The sequence below is a fragment of the Apium graveolens genome, unplaced genomic scaffold (genome assembly GCF_009905375.1).
Source record: "Apium graveolens cultivar Ventura unplaced genomic scaffold, ASM990537v1 ctg4841, whole genome shotgun sequence".
In the NCBI taxonomy this organism is placed as follows: Eukaryota; Viridiplantae; Streptophyta; class Magnoliopsida; order Apiales; family Apiaceae; genus Apium; species Apium graveolens.
This window is the reverse complement of record NW_027418713.1, coordinates 83284-103332: the sequence shown is the minus strand read 5'-3', so window position 1 is coordinate 103332 and position 20049 is coordinate 83284. Positions and strand designations below refer to the sequence as shown.

Sequence of the window (20049 nt, the reverse complement as noted above, 5' to 3'; positions counted from 1 at the left end):
CGGCCTGTAGCCAAGAATGGTCTTCCTAAGATAATAGGAGTCTTCTTATCTTCTTCGAAATCAAGAATTACAAAGTCAGCAGGGAAGAAGAGTTTATCCACCTTGACCAAGACATCCTCCACTATACCTCGTGGATAAGCGATGGAATGGCCAGCTAGTTGCAATGACATGTATGTTGGTTTCGGATCAGGCTGACCAAGCTTCTTGAAGATAGATAAGGGCATCAGATTGATGCTAGCTCCTAAATCACATAAACACTTGTCGAACGACAAGTTTCCGATGGTGCAAGGAATAGTGAAGCTTTCAGGATCTTTAAGCTTCGGAGGCAACTTATGTTACAGCACAATACTGCATTCCTCCGTTAGAGCAACGGTCTCTAAGTCATCGAGCTTCACTTTCCGAGAGAGAATACCTTTCATAAACCTCGCATAGCTAGGCATCTGTGTAAGAGCTTCAGCGAAAGGTATGTTGATATGAAGTTTCTTGAACACCTCCAAAAACTTCTCAAACTGCTTATCCAGCTTTTTCTTCTGCAGCCTCTTAGAAAAAGGAGGTGGAGGATAGATCTGTTTCTCCCCTGTATTACCCTCAGGAGGAGTGTGTTCCACAGTAGTCTTCCTTGGTTCCACCTCTACTTCCTTCTGCACATCTTCTTCAGCCAAAACTTCAGATTCTGGAACTTGAGACTTTTCAGGCTCTTTGTCTTGCTGAACTTGGGGGCTTGCGACCTTTCCAGACCTTAAGGTGATGGCGTTCACCTATTCTTCAACTTCCCTCTTGCCTGGATTTGTTTCTGTATCACTAGGAAGCATTCCTGGTGATCGATTCAATAAGGCATTAGCAATTTGCCCTATTTGGTTCTCCAGAATCTTGATAGAAATAGCCTGGCTTTGGCATATAAGAGCCTGGTTTTTGCACATAAGCCTCAACTCCTCCAATCAGATTTTTCATTCGAAGATAGACCTGCATCATGATTTTGTTGTTGAATTTGGAGTTGTTGTTTTGGTGCAATTTGTTGCTGAAAATCAGGAGGGTTGAATAGTTTATTTCCAAACTGCTGGAACGGCTGTTGTATCACATTCTGATTATTGCTCCAGCTGAAGTTAGGATGATTCCAGTTGTCAGGATGATAAATGTCTGGAACTGGTTGCTGCGATCTCTGAAAGTTGCTCACAAACTGAGCTGAGTCACTAGATATAGCAGATTGCTCCATCGCATACGGACCGGCACACAGCTCGCAAACACTAATTATCTGTTTAACACCATAGTTAGCCAGAGAATCGATCTTCATAGACAATGCCTTTAGTTGAGCAGTGATAGTCGTCGCTGTATCCACCTCAAGAACTCCTGCTACCTTGCCCTGTGGACATCTCTGGGTTGGATACTGATATTCATTAGTAGCCATCAGTTCAATTAGATCATAAGCTTCCTTATAGCTCTTTGCCCATAATGCTCCGCCTGATGCTGCATCTAGCATGGGTCTGGACTGTGCTCCCAACCCATTATAAAAATAAGTGATGATCATCCAATCAGGCATTCCATGATGAGGACACTTCCTAAGCATCTCCTTGTAGCGCTCCCAAGCTTCATATAAAGATTTTCCTGTTTGCTGTGCAAATTGAGTAATAGCGTTCCTCATTGCAGCTGTCTTCGCCATAGGGAAGAATTTAGTAAGGAATTTCTGAGCAAGATCCTCCCAAGTAGTAATCGAACCAGCTGGTAGAGAGTGTAACCAGCTCTTAGCCTTGTCCCTCAGAGAGAATGGAAACAGTCTCAGCTTCACAACATCTTCAGAAACACCGTTGAACTTGAAGGTGTTGCAGATCTCAATGAAATCCCTAATATGCATATTGGGATCTTCCGTTGAAGAACCCCCAAACTAGATTGAATTCTGCACCCATTGAATTATGCCAGGCTTGATCTCAAAGGTATTAGCTGTGATAGTTGGTCGGACAATGCTAGATTGAATGTCATTAATCTTGGGTTGAGAAAATCCATCAAGGCTTTCGTTCGTGCTGCTGGATCTCCCATTGTAATGAGTACCTGAAACACAAACAAATAAACTGTGAAAGTAAAAGAATCCGAGTCGGTGAACTTTAACGACCACTGATGACAAGCACATAAACTAAAAATTAACACCGAGTCCCCGGCAGCGGCGCCAAAAACTTGTTAGGGCAAAAACACGCGCTAATATTCACGCAAGTATACGCGTTCGCAAGTAGTATAAGATATAAATCAGATTCGTTCCCACAGAGACTGGTTTAGGTTAAGTTCAATTTATGCACCTATGCAATAATGTATGGCTATCGCTCAATGCTAAGACAAATAACAAATTGGGTTTTTATTAAAATAAGAGATTATACTAAATAACATTAACTAAGAGAATTGAGGTTGAATTAATATATATGACAAACATGGGATTCTAACTTCATTACTACTTCATTCAATAGTCCTTTTTGTTCTTAACTTTAGCATGTAATGGTGATGACACTAATCAGATAACACGAAACTGATAAACGCCGACTTTCGTTGCACAAGTACCATTTTACCAGACATCCACAAAAGAGATAGAAGCTGAATAGGCACCAATTATATTGAGACCCTATATGTCTATAGAATTTGACAACCTAACGGTTTAAGCACAAGTTATCTATCTTGATTACACAGGGCAAGTAAAACGGTTAGAGTTACCTACTGATCATGCATATAATACATGAACCTATGCTAGCATGACAAGTTCTAAACCTCTATATTCATTGTCGCTTCAATAGAGATTAACACGCTATCTTATATGTTAGCTACGCACATAAGACGAATAAGCACAACCAATACTAGGATATCATACAATCACCACACACCAAGATATCGAAACAATTAACTATTAAAATCCATAAGTAAATCCGCTAGAACCCCATGACAACGATTAGCCCATAATAGAACTCATCATCACCATGGGTTCATATGAAAGCATGGTATAAAACAAGGTCTTAATAAACTGAATAATAATCAAAGTACGAATAAATGAGATCTAGGTTCAACAAGAACGAAAACGAGCATCCAAAGTTATAACTAATTCAAAGAATCATAAGTTGAAAACAAGATCTTCTTTTTCGGAGTTGTTCTGTGCTTCTAGGTCTTCTCCTTGGTATCCCAATCTTCCCGGATGATGAAAACCCTTTTTTTAAGTATATATATGCCCCTAGTGGACCTGGACCCTTAAAATCGTCAAATTCCACTCAAAAAAAGCTTTTTCAGCGAAATCAGCGACCAGCTGCGCCCTGAGCGGGCGCTCAGCTCTCTGAACAGGCGCTCAGCTCTACTGAGCGGGCGCTCAGCTACTGACTAGGAAAATATTCTGATGAATCTTGTTTTGGCCATAACTTGAGTTCTACTCGTCAGAATTAGGCGATTCAACTGCCCACGCGAAGCTAACGAGATTCTCTACAACTTGACAATGGCCTTGGCTTCCAATTTTGATCACTTTTCATCATATTTCCTTTAAAAGCTCTTTTCTTCATTTAACTGATACCTGAAATGCAATAACACAAAAACACATCAAAATACCAACAACTTGAGTCCAAAACACCAATTTAAGCTTGTAATAAATCATTCCAAGTGGATATAAAATCCACTTATCATTTTCCTCACTCCATACAAAGTCCTTAATATTTTTTAGGGACTTAAAGAATGATAGGCACTTGTCTCCTGACTTGGAGATGAATCGTCCCAGCGCATCAACCCTTCCTGTGAGCTTCTGAACATCCTTGACAGTTTTTGGTGGTTCCATGTCCAGGATTGCCTTTATTTTATTGGGGTTAGCCTCGATCCCTCTCTTGGAGACCATCAATCCCAAAAATTTTCCAGATCCTACTCCGAAAGCACACTTTGTAGGATTCAACATCATCTTGTGGTACCTCAGGACCTCAAAAGCTTCCCTCAAATGGGTTATATGATCAGTATTTACTAGACTCTTGACTAACATGTCATCAACATAGACCTCCATAGTCTTACCAATAAGATCCTTAAAAATTTTATTTACCAACCTTTGATAGGTGGCTCCTGCATTCTTAAGACCAAATGTCATAACAAGATAACAATAAACACCAAAGTCAGTGATGAATGATACCTTTGGAATGTCATCCTCGTGCATCTTAATCTAATTGTATCCGCTAAATCCATCCATGAAGCTCAACATCTCATGCCCAGCAGTGGCATCAATCAAAGTATCAATTCTTGACAACGGAAAACAGTCTTTAGGGCACGCATCATTCAGATCAGTGAAGTCTATACACATCCTCTATTTTCCATTAGCCTTCTTTACCATTACAGGGTTTTCCAACCACTCTGGAAATTGGATCTCCTCAATGAAACCAGCCTCCAAGAGCTTCTCCACTTCCTGTTTTATAGCTTCTTGTCCTTCTGGAGCAAAACTTCTTTTCTTTTGTTTTACCGTCTTCCGATTTGGGTCTACATTCAGCTTGTGAGTAATCAGTGCGGGTCTATACCAGGCATATCAGTTGTTGACCATGCAAAAATATCACTATTTTCTTGCAAAAACTTCACCAACTTTCCTCTAAGGGGCTCCTCTAATGTGGCTCCAATGAAAGTCATCCTCTCAGGATTCTCGGGGTCTAAAGGAATCAAAACCAAGTCTTCTGCTGGCTTTCCCCTTTTCTCATCATTTTCTCGGATATCCAGATCTTCAATGGGAAGAACCTGCCCCCCAACTCCATTTGCCCACAAAAAGGCCACATAACAGCTTCTTGCCATTTTTTGATCTCCTCTTTCTTCTCCAATCCCATCTCGAGTCATAAATTTCATAACTGAATGATAAGAAGAAGGGACTGCCTTAAAGGCATGTATCCCTGTTCTTCCCATGATAGCGTTGTAGGTCGAACTAGCCTTCGCCACCACAAAGTCCAACATCTGAGTTGCTTGCCTTGGTTCCTGTCCTATGGTTGTTGGCAACTTGATTATTCCTTCTACGGGGCATTCCACTCCTGCGAATCCATATAACGGCATATCGGTTGGGGTCAATTGGGAGTCATTATATCCCATCCTTAAAAAGGTGTCATGGAGCAAAATATCCACTGAAGCACCATTATCCACAAGGACCCTTCTTACCGGGTTGTTCCCTATTATCGGGGTTATGACCAACGGGTCGTCATGGGGAAATTTCACACCCTCCAGATCAGAATCATCAAAAGAAATTGTTACTCTTGTCTTAGCCCTCTTCGGGGCTTCCCCAACAATATGCATAACTTCTCGAGCATACGCTTTCCTGGAGTTCTTGGATAACCCTGCAGCAGTTGGTCCTCCAAAAATTGTGTTGATCACAGGCCCTTGTGGGCGCGGTCCTCTGAAGATTGAATTTATCACCGGTCCCCTAGGTTGGGGATTTCGCCCCTAATCTTCTTGATCTCTCCTTCGGTCATCAAAGTTCCTTCTCACGTTGTTGTTTATATCCCCTCCTTCTCCAGTATATTTGTTCAATCTTCCTTTTCGAATGAGGAACTCAATTTCATCTTTCAGCTGCTTACACTCATCGGTGCCGTGACCAACATCTTTGTGAAATCTGCAATACTTGCTCTTGTCTAGCTTGGCAAGATCAGTCTTCAGGGGCTTAGGCCAACGAATATCTCGATCTTTCTCGATTTCCATCAAGATTTGGCTTCTAGGAGCATTCAGCTTAGCGTATTCAGTGAACTTTTGCCCAGGTCCTCCCTTCTTGGGGGTTGAATCAGGGTTTTGCTCAGTTCTAGGATACTTGTCTTTAGCGATATAGTTCAGATCAGTCTTCCGCTTCTTACCTACAGCGGGCTCATTACTCACTACGGTCTTCCTCATGCTTTCTTCGACTTTGATATACTTCCCTGCCCTCTCCTGGAGCTGCAACATGCTTTCAGGGGGGCGTTTGGCCAAGGACATCTTAAAAAACTCATCCCTAGTTCCTTGTTGCAGTGCTATCATGGCTACCTTATCATCAAGGTCTGGGACTTTTAAAGCCTCCTTTGTGAAACGATTCAGGTAATCTCTCAAGGATTCCTTTGTCCCCTGCACAATGTTCATAAGAGATGCAGAACTTTTCTCATGAACTCTCCCACTGATGAATTGCTTAATAAAAGCCTGGCTTAATTCTCTGAACGACCCAATAGAGTTGGGGGCAAGCGACTGTACCACCTTTGAGCCATACCCGACAGGGTTTGAGGGAAGGCCCGACACTTTATAGCATCATTCACGGGCTGCAACAGCAGTACATTAGAGAATGTTCTAACATGATTAGCGGGATCTCCCATGCCATCATAAGCTTTGATAGTTGGCATCTTAAACTTCCTTGAAATATGGACGTTCATTATTCCTTCAGTGAAGGGTGGAGTAGGATCATCAGGATCTCCAAGGGGAAGAAGATTGCTTGGATCGGCCCTTGGGACAACAACCCTTCTCTGCACCGGACCGTCCAGGTCTATGATGGGAGGAGGATTTCTCCCTCTAGGAGGTGCTTGGGGTCTAGTAGTCTGGTGCGCCTCCAAGTCGCGCCTCAGCCTTTGAATCTCAGCCTTATGAGCCCTGATCCTTTCATGCACTTCTTGGGGATTCGCCCATTGGGTGCTTTGAGGGCGCTGGCTTCCATCGGGCATCGGCTCTTTGCCAGCACGCCTCCTTCTTGGGGCCACTTCATCATCCGAAGTTTCGGAGTCTCTCTCAGTGTAAGGACCAGAAAATTCCCGATCCTCGGGGATAGGAGTCAAACCTCGTATGTAGGGGGGTGATTGCCCTCGTGCTTCACTTCGCCCAGCATGTCCGTTTCCTCCAACCTCGGGGTAAAGGGGCATCTCATAAGGGGGGTTAGTAGTAACAACGGTTGAATATTCATACCCGACGGGTCGAGAATTCACAGGTACATGTACTTGTTGAACTTGAGGATTCGTACCTTGAATAGCCGGTGGAATCGTCCCTTGTGGATGAGGTTGAGTTGCCCCTATCTGGGCTTCCCCTTGAGTAGATGCATAAGTTGAGTGAGGGGGTATCTCCACGGTTGACGAAATCACCTGGGTTGTCCCCGATGGTGTTCCTTCCTCCAGAGCTCTAATTGTTCTCCGTGTTCTCGCCATGGTTGTTGTTGTGCTTTCCCACAGACGGCGCCAAATGTTATGGATAAAAAACTAAGGTTATTATTTGCTGTATTTATTACTAAGATTCGGGAGCTCAAGGCCTTTAATGGTTGCTCTCGTGTTTCGTAGCTTAACTCTGCCTTTACGAGATGCCTACGTATCTCTGTGAATTAGAGAATCAAGTCAAAAAACGTAGTTCTGATTTGTGGGGTGAGGCCCCTTATATAGATGGGGAGTCCTTGAATTGGACTTGGTATAGGAGACTTGGTGGTCAAGTCTCTGAATTAGGATAGACTTAGGATTCCTAGGAAGTAGGAAGCTGATTCCTTATCCCATGAGGTTCCGTGGAGGTCAATCTATAAGGATTTATATTCCCACTAGGACTTATCTTAATAGCTATTTTCCTCCCTTATTTATTAATTACGAAATTAATAAATAATCAGGGCTGTTGGGCCTGATCTGGTCCATCAGGCCTGATCAATGTGTTGACCTTTTTGGTCTGAATGTCATACATATTCTTATTGGGCCTAGCAGCCCAAATCATGTATAATTACTGTAATATTTAATTACATAATCAGGATTTAGTTATTCCTGTCACTTCTGTACTACAAGGAGCTTGGAAGAAGACTCAAGGTACCCTCAATTTCTGTCCTACTCTCTGTCCATTTCTTGATTTATTCCGACAAAGTCAAAGCATACTTGATTGGCGGTAAGTTAACAAAGTTGTCGGTATAAGCAGTGAAAATAGTTTTAGCATGCCTGTCTCGAGTCAAACACCTATTTATTTAGGATTAAAATCAAATCAGTTGGCTCTTTTTCGGGTCAAAATTAAAACCCGATGTCCAAAATATAATTTTAAAATTCGGGTATATGAGTTTGAAGATTGGACTTCCGTTATTACCTGAGTTATATTATTGTATTAGAAAACCAACCCTCGAATTATGTCCTTAAGGTTTGAAGACAGTTAGTAACTTAATCATAATTATCTGATGTTTGATATATAAAAATAAAGTCAGGTTCAGGTAGTAGAATTCATCAGTTTTTAAGTTTCTAATATTACTATTGTGTTACAATCCAGTTCTTGATGTTATATCCATTTATGAAATGTCAATGCCCCTTTAAGTTAGTCACTTGTGTTGTTCCCAGTTCCCTTATCAAAAGTGCATTAAACCAGAATTGTATGCTTTTTATCTATAAACCTTGTTTGTTAGTATCAGGACTTGGTTCATTGGGTTTTTGCAGAAAACCAACCCTGTAGTAGCTGAGATTTTCTCTCATGTCTAGAGATGAAGCCAGGCATGCAGGGTAAGTTCACATATTCTCCACCATCATTATCAAGTTTGTGCCACATACACGCGAACGCTCATTCAACTTCACTTTTGATCCGGTAAGCTTTATGAATTGTTGGATATTTTGCTGATAAGCAAATATAATTTTACTCAGGTTTTTGAACAAGGGTTTATCTGATTTCAATCTGGTACTGGACTTGGGATTTCTGACAAAGGCCGGAAAATACACCTTTTTCAAGCCAAAATTCATTTTCTATGCGACATATTTTTCTGAGAAAATTGGGTACTGGAGATACATTACCATATATCAGACATCTCAAAACCAATCCCGAGTACCAACTCTATCCCATATTTAAGTACTTTGAGAACTGGTGCCAGGATGAAAATCGCCATGGTGATTTTTTCTCTGCATTGATGAAGGCACAGCCTCAGTTCTTGAACGACTGGAAGGCAAAGTTGTGGTCACGCTTCTTCTGCTAATCGGTAACGTTCAAACACAATTATATTTGGTAATTTCGTCATTTGAAGTGTGTTCTAAATTATGATAAACATCGTTTTCACTGCCTACAGTACTTTTGATTACAAACAAATTAATTTAACGAAACTCTTGTTAAAAAGTTAATGCACTAGTCACTCTTCCTCAACAAGTGTCTTGTGTCCTGCAGTTATTTTAAAAGGTTGTAAAACATTTGGTCATTTCTCAGATTTTGATTGTAAAACTGTGGATGCAGGTTTACGTCACAATGTATCTCAATGATTGCCAGAGATCTTCCTTTTATTGAGGTTAGCATTTTACTTCTTGGCAGTATATTTCTCTAACCTGATCTTAGAATCTTAACTCTTGTAAATATAGTTTCTGCAAGTATTTCTACATCCAAATATGGCAGCTTAAATTGTATACAAGTTCCTCACATGTCTCTTTTGAACTTGAAAATTAAATAAACAACCGGGAAACCGAACGACGAGTCTTTGTGTTCCTGCAGACTAACCGCACCACTGCTAGGATTTTCCCGGCTGTTCTGGATGTTGAAAATCCTGAATTCAAGAGGAAGTTGGATAGGATGGTGGAGATAAACACAAAACTTGTAGCAATTGGTGAAACCGATGACATTGCTTTTGTGAAGAACTTGAAAAGAATTCCACTTATTGCAGCACTGGCTTCAGAGCTCTTGGCTGCATATCTCATGAAACCAGTTGATTCTGGTTCCGTCGATCTTGCAGAGTTTGAAACCCAACTTGTTTAATAAAATCACTAACTCTTTGCATTTAGCAATTCAATCTCTTTTAACGAGCTATGTGTATGCTGTGATTTACAGTTTTCTTGAAGAAACAGGGTAAGAAACACAGAGGATACTCTTCAAATTACAAGGCAACCTTGTATTTATGTAAATTGATAAAATTTTCTTCAACTGCAAAGCAATTGATGCCAAACCATGCGTGTTCTATAACTTTTCTTGTTTTTTTGTCACAAAATTGTATTCAATAATTAGCCAGCATTGTTCTAATTTAACAACAGTGGATCAGTGTCAAAAAAAATTGTTTAACTTTAAAAGATATTCTTAATTAGAATTTATTAGTGTGTTTTTTAACAGAAACTTAATGATATGTAATAAAATATGCAAGTAATAAAAATACCCGCGCGTATATTATGATTTGGCATGTATAAGATTGTACTAAAACGAGATATCGGAATTTTTAAAGTTTGAACTAAAAACAGTATTTTGATGTGATTAATAAATTGTTAGTGTTTTATTTTATTTAAAATAGGCATGAGCAAATAGATATATTATTTTAAATATATATTTATTTTTATGCTTTTGCGGTGAATGGTTGGTAATTATGTTCAAATAGTTCTTCGGATTATAATATTATTCTATCTTTCATATATTGTGTGAAAATTTGCACATATTACTTTTATTCATTTGTATTTCCACGAGCAACAAACAATTGGATAGTCTCGAATAATAGACCTAGGATGGTCATGTGTACCCGATGTTAATGTGTATTCCCTTGAGCCAAATTATATTATATCCTAAGCTATATATAATTGACAGAAGAGCAAGTACAACATCCTTTTAATTCAATTCTAAAATATAATATACAAAAATATTTTTTAGTGAATTAATACATGAATAAGGATATTTGACTCCAACAATATTACTTATATTTATTCCTTATTTAATATTTTATTATTAAAAATACATTACATCAATTAAAATTTAACATTTAAGAGCATCTCCAAAAATCTCTTAAGATCGCTCTTTAATATAATATAAATTATTAGCTCTTAGCAATTTAGTGTACATTTATCTCCAACAATACTCTTTATATACACTTCTCAGTAAATTTTATATTATTAAAAATAACTTGAAATCATTAAAGTACAAAATAAAGTATAAAAGAGAGAGTATATCTTATAAATGAGAATAGAGAAGGGGCTCTAAAGTTTTTACGCTCCTTAAAAAAATGAGCCAAGTACTTGATAAAATTAAGAAGTGAGAGGAGGCTCTTAACTTTTTAAGGAAGCAATGTTGTTGAAGCTAAAATTTTATTCAAAATTCTTATAATCAAAGTTAAGAGGCCGTATAAGGAGCCTGTGGGACTTGCTCTATGGACAATATCTTAGGCCGTTTGAGAGTGCTGTTGAAAATTGTTGTAAAAAGTGCTGGTTGAAAAAGTGTTATCAAGAAAAAATTAGATGACTGTTTTTAATTTATGTATATTTTGAGATATAATATATAAAAATAATGTTTTTGAGAAGATTTGATGGTGAAACTTATAGTTACTATCTGCAAAAGCTGAAAAGAGTTTTTGAAACAGGGGAAATGTTTTTGCTAACAACAATTTTTAGACCAAACGCGTTTTCCCAGACAATGGTTTCAACAAAAAACTGTTGTAACTGTTTGCAACAGCAATACCAAACAAGGTCTTAGTGTGTTCCTTATATATATTATAAAATAATAACACTTTGTGATTTAAGACATTGTTTTATATTTTAACTTCAACAATGATCTTTATAATGTGTTTAGAAAGAATTGGACAAAAAAGGAAGGAAGAGAGAGAAAATAAGTAAAAAAGAGGGAGAATTGATTTTTTTATTGATAAAAATAAAATAAGAAATAATTAGGGGATCCTTGTTAGTTGTTGATAAGGTATAAAAAACTGTTCTTAACTTTTTAAGGGATTATTAAGAGGCTGTTGGAACATTATTTATGTTCAAAATCCTTGTAATATTATTTAAGATCTCGTATAAGTAATTTGGTCGACTTGCCTTAATATGACATGGTTTAGTTATAACAGTAATCTTAAAATAATGATAATAAATAAATGGAAACATGACTTAGTCACACGGTATAACAATAATTTTAAAATAATGGTATTAAGTAAATAGACACATATTCAACTTCTAAGTATTACAAATATTAACTTTTTATATCCTATAATATTTTAGTATAAAGAAGGTAACTTGATCAATAATTTAACCATTTGATTAAAATAATTTTTGAAAATTATAAAATGTAAGGTGCATACGATAAAATATAAAATGTTGTTGAAGCTAAAATTTTATTCAAAATTCTTATAATCAAAGTTAAGAGGCTGTATAAGGAGCCTGTGGGACTTGCTCTATGGACCATATTTTAGGTTCCGTTTAAGAGTGCTGTTGAAAATTGTTGTAAAAAGTGCTGGTTGAAAAAGTGTTATCAAGAAAAAATTAGATTACTGTTTTTAATTTATGTATATTTGAGATATAATATATAAAAATAATGTTTTTGAGAAGATTTGATGGTGAAACTGATAATTACTATCTGTAAAAGCTGAAAAGAGTTTTTGGAACAGGGGGACATGTTTTTGCTAACAACAATTTTTAGATCAAACGCGCTTTCCCAGACAATGGTTTCAGCAAAAAACTGTTGTAACTGTCTGCAACAGTAATACAAACAAGGTCTTATTGTGTTCCTTATATATATTATAAAATAATAAGACTTTGTGATTTAAGACATTGTTTTATATTTTAACTTCAACAATGATCTTTATAATGTGTTTAGAAAGAATTGGACAAAAAAGGAAGGAAGAGAGAGAAAATAAGTCAAAAAGAGGGAGAATTGATTTTTTTATTGATAAAAATAAAATAAGAAATGATTACGGGATCCTTGTTAGTTGTTGATAAGATATAAAATGTTGTTCTTAACTTTTTAAGGGATTATTAAGAGGTTGTTGGAACATTATTTATGCTCAAAATCCTTGTAATATTATTTAACATCTCTTGCCTTAATATGACATGGTTTAGTTATAACAGTAATCTTAAAATAATGATAATAAATAAATGGAAACATGACTGAGTCACACGGTATAACAATAATTTTAAAATAATGGTATTAAGTAAATAGACACATATTCAACTTCTAAGTATTACAAATATTAACTTTTTATATCCTATAATTTTTTAGTATAAAGAAGGTAACTTGATCAATAATTTAACCATTTGATTAAAATAATTTTTGAAAATTATAAAATGTAAGGTGCCATAAGATAAACAAACAAATTATATAACATATCATTTGATGGAATGAAAAACAAAAAATAATACTTAAATAAATATAAAACTAAATGTTGAGAAAAATATAATTTATAAATTATTCCTTGCATTGCACGAATATGAAGCTAGTTAATTTTTAACATTTGAAATAGAGTGTTCGACACATATTTTAAGGATCTTATCTATTATATTATATAAATTATTTTTAAAAAAAATTTCATTAAAATAAAATTTAAATTTTCAAAATTTTGTTTAAGAAAAATTTTAAAAAAAGTTATAAAATTAAATAAAAATCTTAAAATGTGTGTCGAACTTTTTTATTTCAAATGTTATGAACCAACCTGGACGGATATAGTATTTTCGCGTAAACCTTGATGAAAAAAAACAAAATAATAATAATAAAAGCCTAGTTTAAGGGGTAAATTGGTAACTTAACAAGGTGTGTGTTTGGGTGTCTTGTTTCCAAAGAAAAGAGGGAGAGGCACAAAAGAAGAGGCCCTCTCTCGGTTGATTCAAACACCCTAACAGACACACTACGCAATACAGTGAGAGAGCACCAAATTTATACAACAAAAAATTCCAAGGATGAGTAGCATCGGAACAGGTTATGACTTATCTGTCACCACTTTTTCGCCCGACGGCCGTGTTTTTCAGATCGAGTATGCTGCTAAAGCCGTCGACAATAGTGGCACTGTTGTTGCTATCAAATGCAAAGACGGCGTCGTTATGGTACTTTCCTCTCTCTCTCTCTCTCTCTCCTGTCTCTATATGTATTTTGAATTTGATTCATTTTCGTTGATTTGTTAGGGAGTTGAGAAGCTGATTGCTTCCAAGATGATCTTACCGGGATCTAATCGGAGAATTCATTCTGTTCATCGCCACTCTGGGATGGTACTTTCTCCATATTCGCTTTTATTGCTCTGTTTCCAATTGGGAATACATAATGCGGAGTTAATAGTTACACTTTTTTATGTAATTGAGTGTGTTTAGAAGTGTGCCGATTGTTAAAGTTTAGCTCAATATTAATGAGACAAATTAATTCAGGGATTATTATTATTACAGTAAATGGTATAAATGTGTAATTTGTTTAGGATTGAGGTATTGATTTCAGGTTCTGTTGCGTTTACATTGATAAATTGAATCCCGTGCTGTGAAAATCTATGTTATTTCTATATTTTACTATTTTGGCCCAAGTTGTTTGATATATTTTGATTTTTGTACATCTCCTATACTTAAAAGAACTCGCGAGCTTTGCCCGTCAGACTTAATTTGCAATTGTTGGAGAGACATTCTAGCTTCCTATTCCATTTGTCTTAGGCTCATGCTGACCAGGGATACACTTTTTGGAGGTCTGACTTAGGGGTTTTTAGGTCTTCTCGAACTACAGAACCAGCAGCTTTAGTTAAAGTTAAAACAGAAACCAGAGGTACAAAAAAGACAAAGTGGATGGTTCTCAGTAGCTTTGTCACAATTTTGGATGTAAATTGCTACTCTAGTAATTATTTACAAGTTATAACAGTATATTGGGAAAATACTTACAATAGAGGTTTAAGGGATGATGACCATGCTATGATGTGATTGGTTTTACAAGATAATGATAGATATTGAGGTGCTTGTTGAAAATGGAAGGGTCTGTAGAGGATGATGATGCACGTTAAATTTGTTGTTTATCAATTTTTATTCTTTATTGTTGGAATAACTGCATAATTATATGTGATTACCTTTGACCTACTACAACTAATTTCAGTGTAAAAAACATTGTTGATACTTAAGTTCAGTGTTTCCTTTTGGTGTTCAACCATGTGCAGGCTGTTGCAGGATTAGCTGCAGATGGGAGACAAATTGTTGCACGAGCCAAGTCCGAGGCTAACAATTATGAAAGGTTTTCTTTGGAACGCACATTTATGTCATGGCAACCTATATTATAATGTGTTGCTACTTGCTAATTAAGATGCAAACAAGCAACGTGACTTGACCTAGTTAGTAAAGATTTTTTAATTAATTGCTGGTGCATACACAACCACCCAAGTCTAAATGTAACTTGTAGTTTCTTTTGTAACTAGTTACACTCTATGAAAGTGTATTATTTTCTCATATTCCTGACAATGTTTTTTGAAGTATATATCATCAGACCTTGGTTGGTCATGTATTGCTTGATAAAAAAATTGATTCTGTTTAAATTTACATGCATCAAGGGAAAATATAGGCATAGTTTCTTGGAAACGTAACTCTATTCTTAGTTAAGCTCATAATACATATGCATGTGAAGAGTTTGTTGAAGATTAATTGATTTGAAAGCTTTCTGTCCAATGTCTAGTTTCACTTTTCTTTGTAAATAATTATCTTCTTTGGTAGTTCAAAAACAATCCAACATTAATATTTTGACTTGCGCGATTTCCATTAAAATTGAATTACATCTGGAGCATGCCTTCTAATTCTATCAGTCTATGGCCAAGATTAATATATTTTGAGTTGATTTTACAGCTTGTATGGCGACCAAATTCCGGTGAAAGAACTTTGTGAACGTGTTGCAAGTTATGTTCATTTGTGTACACTTTATTGGTGGCTCAGGTTTGTCCAGCTTCTAAATTTCCTTATTTGTTCAATTTTCTTTTCTGTAGCTTTAATATTTGCTATTGCAGGCCTTTTGGCTGTGGAGTGATTCTCGGTGGTTATGACAGAGATGGACCACAACTATACATGATTGAACCTTCAGGAGTTTCCTATGTAAGCTAGGTGTCCCTTTGTCATTATTTTTTTAAGAAGTGTATTTGCAGATACGAGCAGTTCTTTGTTATTCTCGTGAGCTTACATGTACTAGAGCACCTATGTTTCATCTATATTTTATATAGTCCCGTGCTTCTTTTTATATGATGTTCCTCTTTTTTCCGACATTTGTTACAGAAATACTATGGCGCTGCTATTGGTAAAGGCAGGCAGGCGGCCAAGACGTAAGTCTGTTTTCCTGAGTTTTTATTACTTTTGGTGATTCGCATCTAGGTTTTTGTGTGTTTTGTTAAACACTTGCAAAATGTCTGTCCGGGTTAGGTTAAGTATATTATAAGATATGATTTTCCTGATTTTTGGTTCTTTCTGATCACCATGTGAAGACCAATTACTTTCAGTCCATTATTAACTTTAATTGACTACTCCCTCTGTCCCACTGGATTCTTTACATACTTTTTTCTCATGCTTGACACACATTTTAAGGCTACTATAAAATATAGTTCTATAATTTATTTTTAATTTTCCTGATTTTTGGTTCTTTCTGATCACCATGTGAAGCCCAATTACTTTCAGTCCAATATTAACTTTAAGTGACTACTCCCTTCGTCCCACTGGATTCTTTACATACTTTTTCCTCATGCTCGGCACACATTTTAAGGCTACTATAAAATATAGTTCTATAATTTATTTTTAGAATTTTCTTTTTCTATATGAAAGTTTAAACATTATATTTTTATTTAAAAAAATATATTTAAAATTATTTAGGAAACCATGTTTTACGGGAGCTTTAAAATGCGTGTCGATTCCCCGTCCCCCAATGTAAACATCCCAGTGGGACGGAGGGAGTATATTTTTTCTTAGTTTTACCCTTGGAGGTATTTAGGCAGTGTTGACTGTTGTGCTTGGATTCAGGAAGAAATTTCAGTGCTAGAACACATATTATTGTTAATATATGGATTTTGGCTTGTACAATGCACTCGATGTACTCGGTCTGATCTTTGTAACAATTATGTCAGGGTTGCACAACCTAATACTAATTATTCTCATATCTGTTGCGTCAAGAATCTACAATCATAATGCATCTACCAACTACTATAGTAATCAAAAGTGAGGCCTTTAATTTTCTCTTTGCTTAATAATTTTCTTAAAAAGAACTACTCCCTCTGTCCCACTCATTTATTTACAGTTTCTTTTGGGACGTCCCTCTCATTTTTTACATTCCAAAAGTTTTGTAAAATAGTAAAAATTTATAATATAAAAATTAACTACATCAACTACTTTCCTCCACTATACCCATGTTATACATTAAATATTGATTGGTCCCACCACTTCACTCATTTTTATTAGTTTTCACTAATTTACATTTTTTCTTAACCTCCGTGCCCAAACCCTATGTTAAAGAATTGGGTGGGATGGAGGGAGTATAAGATTAGAATGACTATCTATTTTAATTTGCAGACTGGTTTCTTAATGTGTCTAAGGTGATGGAGGGGGTCTTAGATGTAGTTGTAAGTTATTAAAAGAAGTGTTGATTAAAGCTTTTGGGTCTTATTTGCTGCATTTGTTAAAGCTGAATTTTGTATCTATAATCAGATAACTAAATGGTTCCTTTATGAACACAAAAAAACATGGAAATAAGCGGCTTAAACAGTAGTTGGAGGCCAGACAAAACTCATTAAATTACCCGAGGAACATTTCACTGAAACATGATGCCTATATAATATTAAGTTAATTCATCTTCCCCTAAAGGTAAGATCAGTTTCAATACACAGGCATAGGTAAATTAGCTTCATATGTTCTTAAGAAACGCATCAGCTGATACCTCTATTCCACTTTGATATTAGCACCTAAAGGTTGGCCTTAAACCAACTACGTGATAAGCCTGGCTTGCTTAGCCTGCTGAAGTATGATTGTCAGCATCATTATTGGTACTTGCTTTATAGCTGATGTTCCGAATAAGTTTTTGTAGTTGTATGATATCATACCTAGTGCTCAGTTTAGCTTGCATTGTAGGATAGCAGTGTTCTAAAATTTGGAAATTATATGTTTTCTTTTTATCCTCTGGAATCTAGATTGTTAATTATGCTTTGAAAGTTTACAGAATTATATAGAATTGTCTCCACTATTTTTAAATACATCGACTGTCTCTCTATATCCTGTTAAAGCTATGTCCTAACTAATTTCATAAGAGTTCAGATACTACATCTTATTCTTTTTAGTTATTTGATTTTTGTTTCATTGCAAGTTTGTCATGGTTTTATATACACTTCGACGAGTTATTTAATTTCACATATCTGAGTTTGCTAGTTATATATGTTGCACAGAGAAATTGAAAAGTTGAAGTTATCTGACATGACCTGCCGACAAGGCATCATTGAAGTGGCCAAAATGTAAGTTCCTCTCTACTCTTGAGATCATATAAATGTTTATATTGAAAGTTTATTTATATATCTAGTTCTCCCCTGCAAGAAGTAAAATTTGATTTAATTTTTTATGTACTTTAAGGAATATTCTCTTTCTAATCTTCGATATCTACATAACCTATTATCTGGATTTTGGTTATTTATGATGCGTTTGAGCAGAATTTATGGAGTACATGATGAGGCCAAGGACAAGGCCTTTGAATTGGAAATGAGTTGGGTTTGTGATGAATCAAAACGACAACATCAGAAGGTACATTTCTAACTCCTTATCCTTCATACATTGTATTACTTGTAATAAATTTTCAAAAAATCCTGAATTAGTTGCTATGCCTTGCCCTCACCACTTGTGTTTCTTCACCCATATGTTCTTCTCAAGGAGATAGCTGCTTTGGAGTATATGGTTGATCCATGGGGAGAATAATTTTTCTTTGATTTGTTTGTATGCCTTGAATGTACAAGCATGGTAAATTAACTGAACATGGAGTCATGGTATTGGCCGTAGCAAACAAAATGAACCTCCTCTAGACGTGTCAATGGTGGTGTTCCCATTTTAAATGGACTATGAAAATTAGTGTTTTAGATGTGGAGAGAGTTAAGTCCCGGATCTTGTGAAAATCAGGAATTTAGGTGCTTTTTTGGGAAAAAAAAACAGGCAGCAGAGCAGATCAAATAGGTTTAAATCAAAACTAATCGGAGGAAAAAATGTAAAGCTTAAATTTACATTATGTCTTCAATATATTTATGTGCATCCGTGGAGGTAGAGGTGGCAGTTTGGTATAGAACACGTGAACACGACACAAATAGTTAGTGTTATGAACACAAAAAAACACGAAGATAATTAGTGTTGGGTTTGGTTTTCCGATACAGACACACGACACGGAAGGAAAGTACACGAAATAAATAAATAAATAGAATTTAAAAAATACATGATATTTATAAAATAACTTATATATCTTTTTTATACATAAGACGAATTATGTAATTTCACTTTGCATTTTAATACTGAACATGACATGGAACGTCGCCAAGTCTACGTGGAGGTGGAGAAAACGCAAGTTGACGTCTAGAAGTAGCTGAGAATTGATATATTAAATTTTATGTTTTAAAGACTCTAATTTGCAAGTTCACAAAGTATTGGCGTATCTTCTTATAAAATTTTTCGACATTTCTGACATAATTAGTCTATAAATTATCTGCCCGGGTCTAGCGTCTGAAATCTGGAATGATGCAACACTTAATGATTTTTCTCCGTTGAGACTATCAAGTCATGTAGATAATTAAATACTTACTGTATTTGCAATCTGATTGAATTGGTTTCTTATGTGTCTCGCAAAATTCTAGGTTCCAGACGAGCTTTTAGAAGAAGCCAGGGCAGCAGCACAGGCAGCTCTTGAAGAAATGGATGCAGATTAATTAAGGTTTTCGTATTTTGAATTTAGTCTTGATAGCTGTCCTATGTTGACCATCTTCGTAAGCTGTATAACTGGCTACTTAACTTTCTTGTATTATTTATGATTTCAACGATGAAGGTTGCACGGTACTTTTGCTCTGCTAAATTTATGGTATGTTTTTATTATAACACTAATTGTACAATTTAAAGTATAAATGAGTGTGCTTATAACATTTCTTACTATGGTACGTTTTATCCAGAGTATTTATCGTATCTACAAACTTTTTGACCTTTTTTTACAAAGAACACTATTACATTAATGATTGTGTGTGAAATATAAGAGGAGCATATCTTGCAATCACAGAGCTTATCATCCGTGAAAGTCATGTCCGTGAAAGATTTAAATAATAAAATCTTAATATTTGAAAAAATAACTCACTAAAAAATATCTCGTTAAAACCTTTAAAAAGTAAAATCTCATCAGAAAAAACTCATGAAAGAAAAAAAATGTCATATACAAAGTATATTTTATATAAGTACAAAATTAATAAAACTGATATCTTCAGATAGT

At 35.8% G+C, this 20049-nt stretch overlaps 1 protein-coding gene, 1 non-coding gene and 1 pseudogene across 2 annotated transcripts; all 3 read left to right on the top strand.

Moving 5' to 3' along the window:
• Window positions 1–1535: 1535 nt before the first annotated feature.
• Window positions 1536–1642, top strand: LOC141702292 (small nucleolar RNA R71). Its single transcript, XR_012567066.1, has one exon. It is a non-coding gene; the product is annotated as a small nucleolar RNA R71 (small nucleolar RNA).
• A 4826-nt stretch (window positions 1643–6468) lies between these two features.
• Window positions 6469–9744, top strand: LOC141702289 (magnesium-protoporphyrin IX monomethyl ester [oxidative] cyclase, chloroplastic-like; annotated as a pseudogene).
• Window positions 9745–13395: 3651 nt separating this feature from the next.
• Window positions 13396–19711, top strand: LOC141702290 (proteasome subunit alpha type-3-like). The gene is made up of 9 exons (XM_074505991.1): window positions 13396–13667; window positions 13746–13829; window positions 14747–14820; window positions 15423–15509; window positions 15581–15665; window positions 15843–15889; window positions 17990–18055; window positions 18248–18338; window positions 19430–19711. Exons 1-9 carry the CDS (start codon window positions 13524–13526, stop codon window positions 19499–19501), a joined length of 750 nt encoding a protein of 249 aa, XP_074362092.1. The 5' UTR covers window positions 13396–13523; the 3' UTR covers window positions 19502–19711.
• The last annotated feature ends 338 nt before the right edge of the window (window positions 19712–20049 follow it).

Bases quoted from the DNA above. Each gene is read 5' to 3' on its own strand.
- LOC141702290 (XM_074505991.1), top strand. From the start codon at position 13,524: ATGAGTAGCATCGGAACAGGTTATGACTTATCTGTCACCACTTTTTCG. The intron at 14,821-15,422 runs GTTTTCTTTGGA...TTGATTTTACAG, and splicing joins GAGGCTAACAATTATGAAAG to CTTGTATGGCGACCAAATTC. The intron at 15,890-17,989 runs GTAAGTCTGTTT...TATGTTGCACAG, and splicing joins GGCAGGCAGGCGGCCAAGAC to AGAAATTGAAAAGTTGAAGT.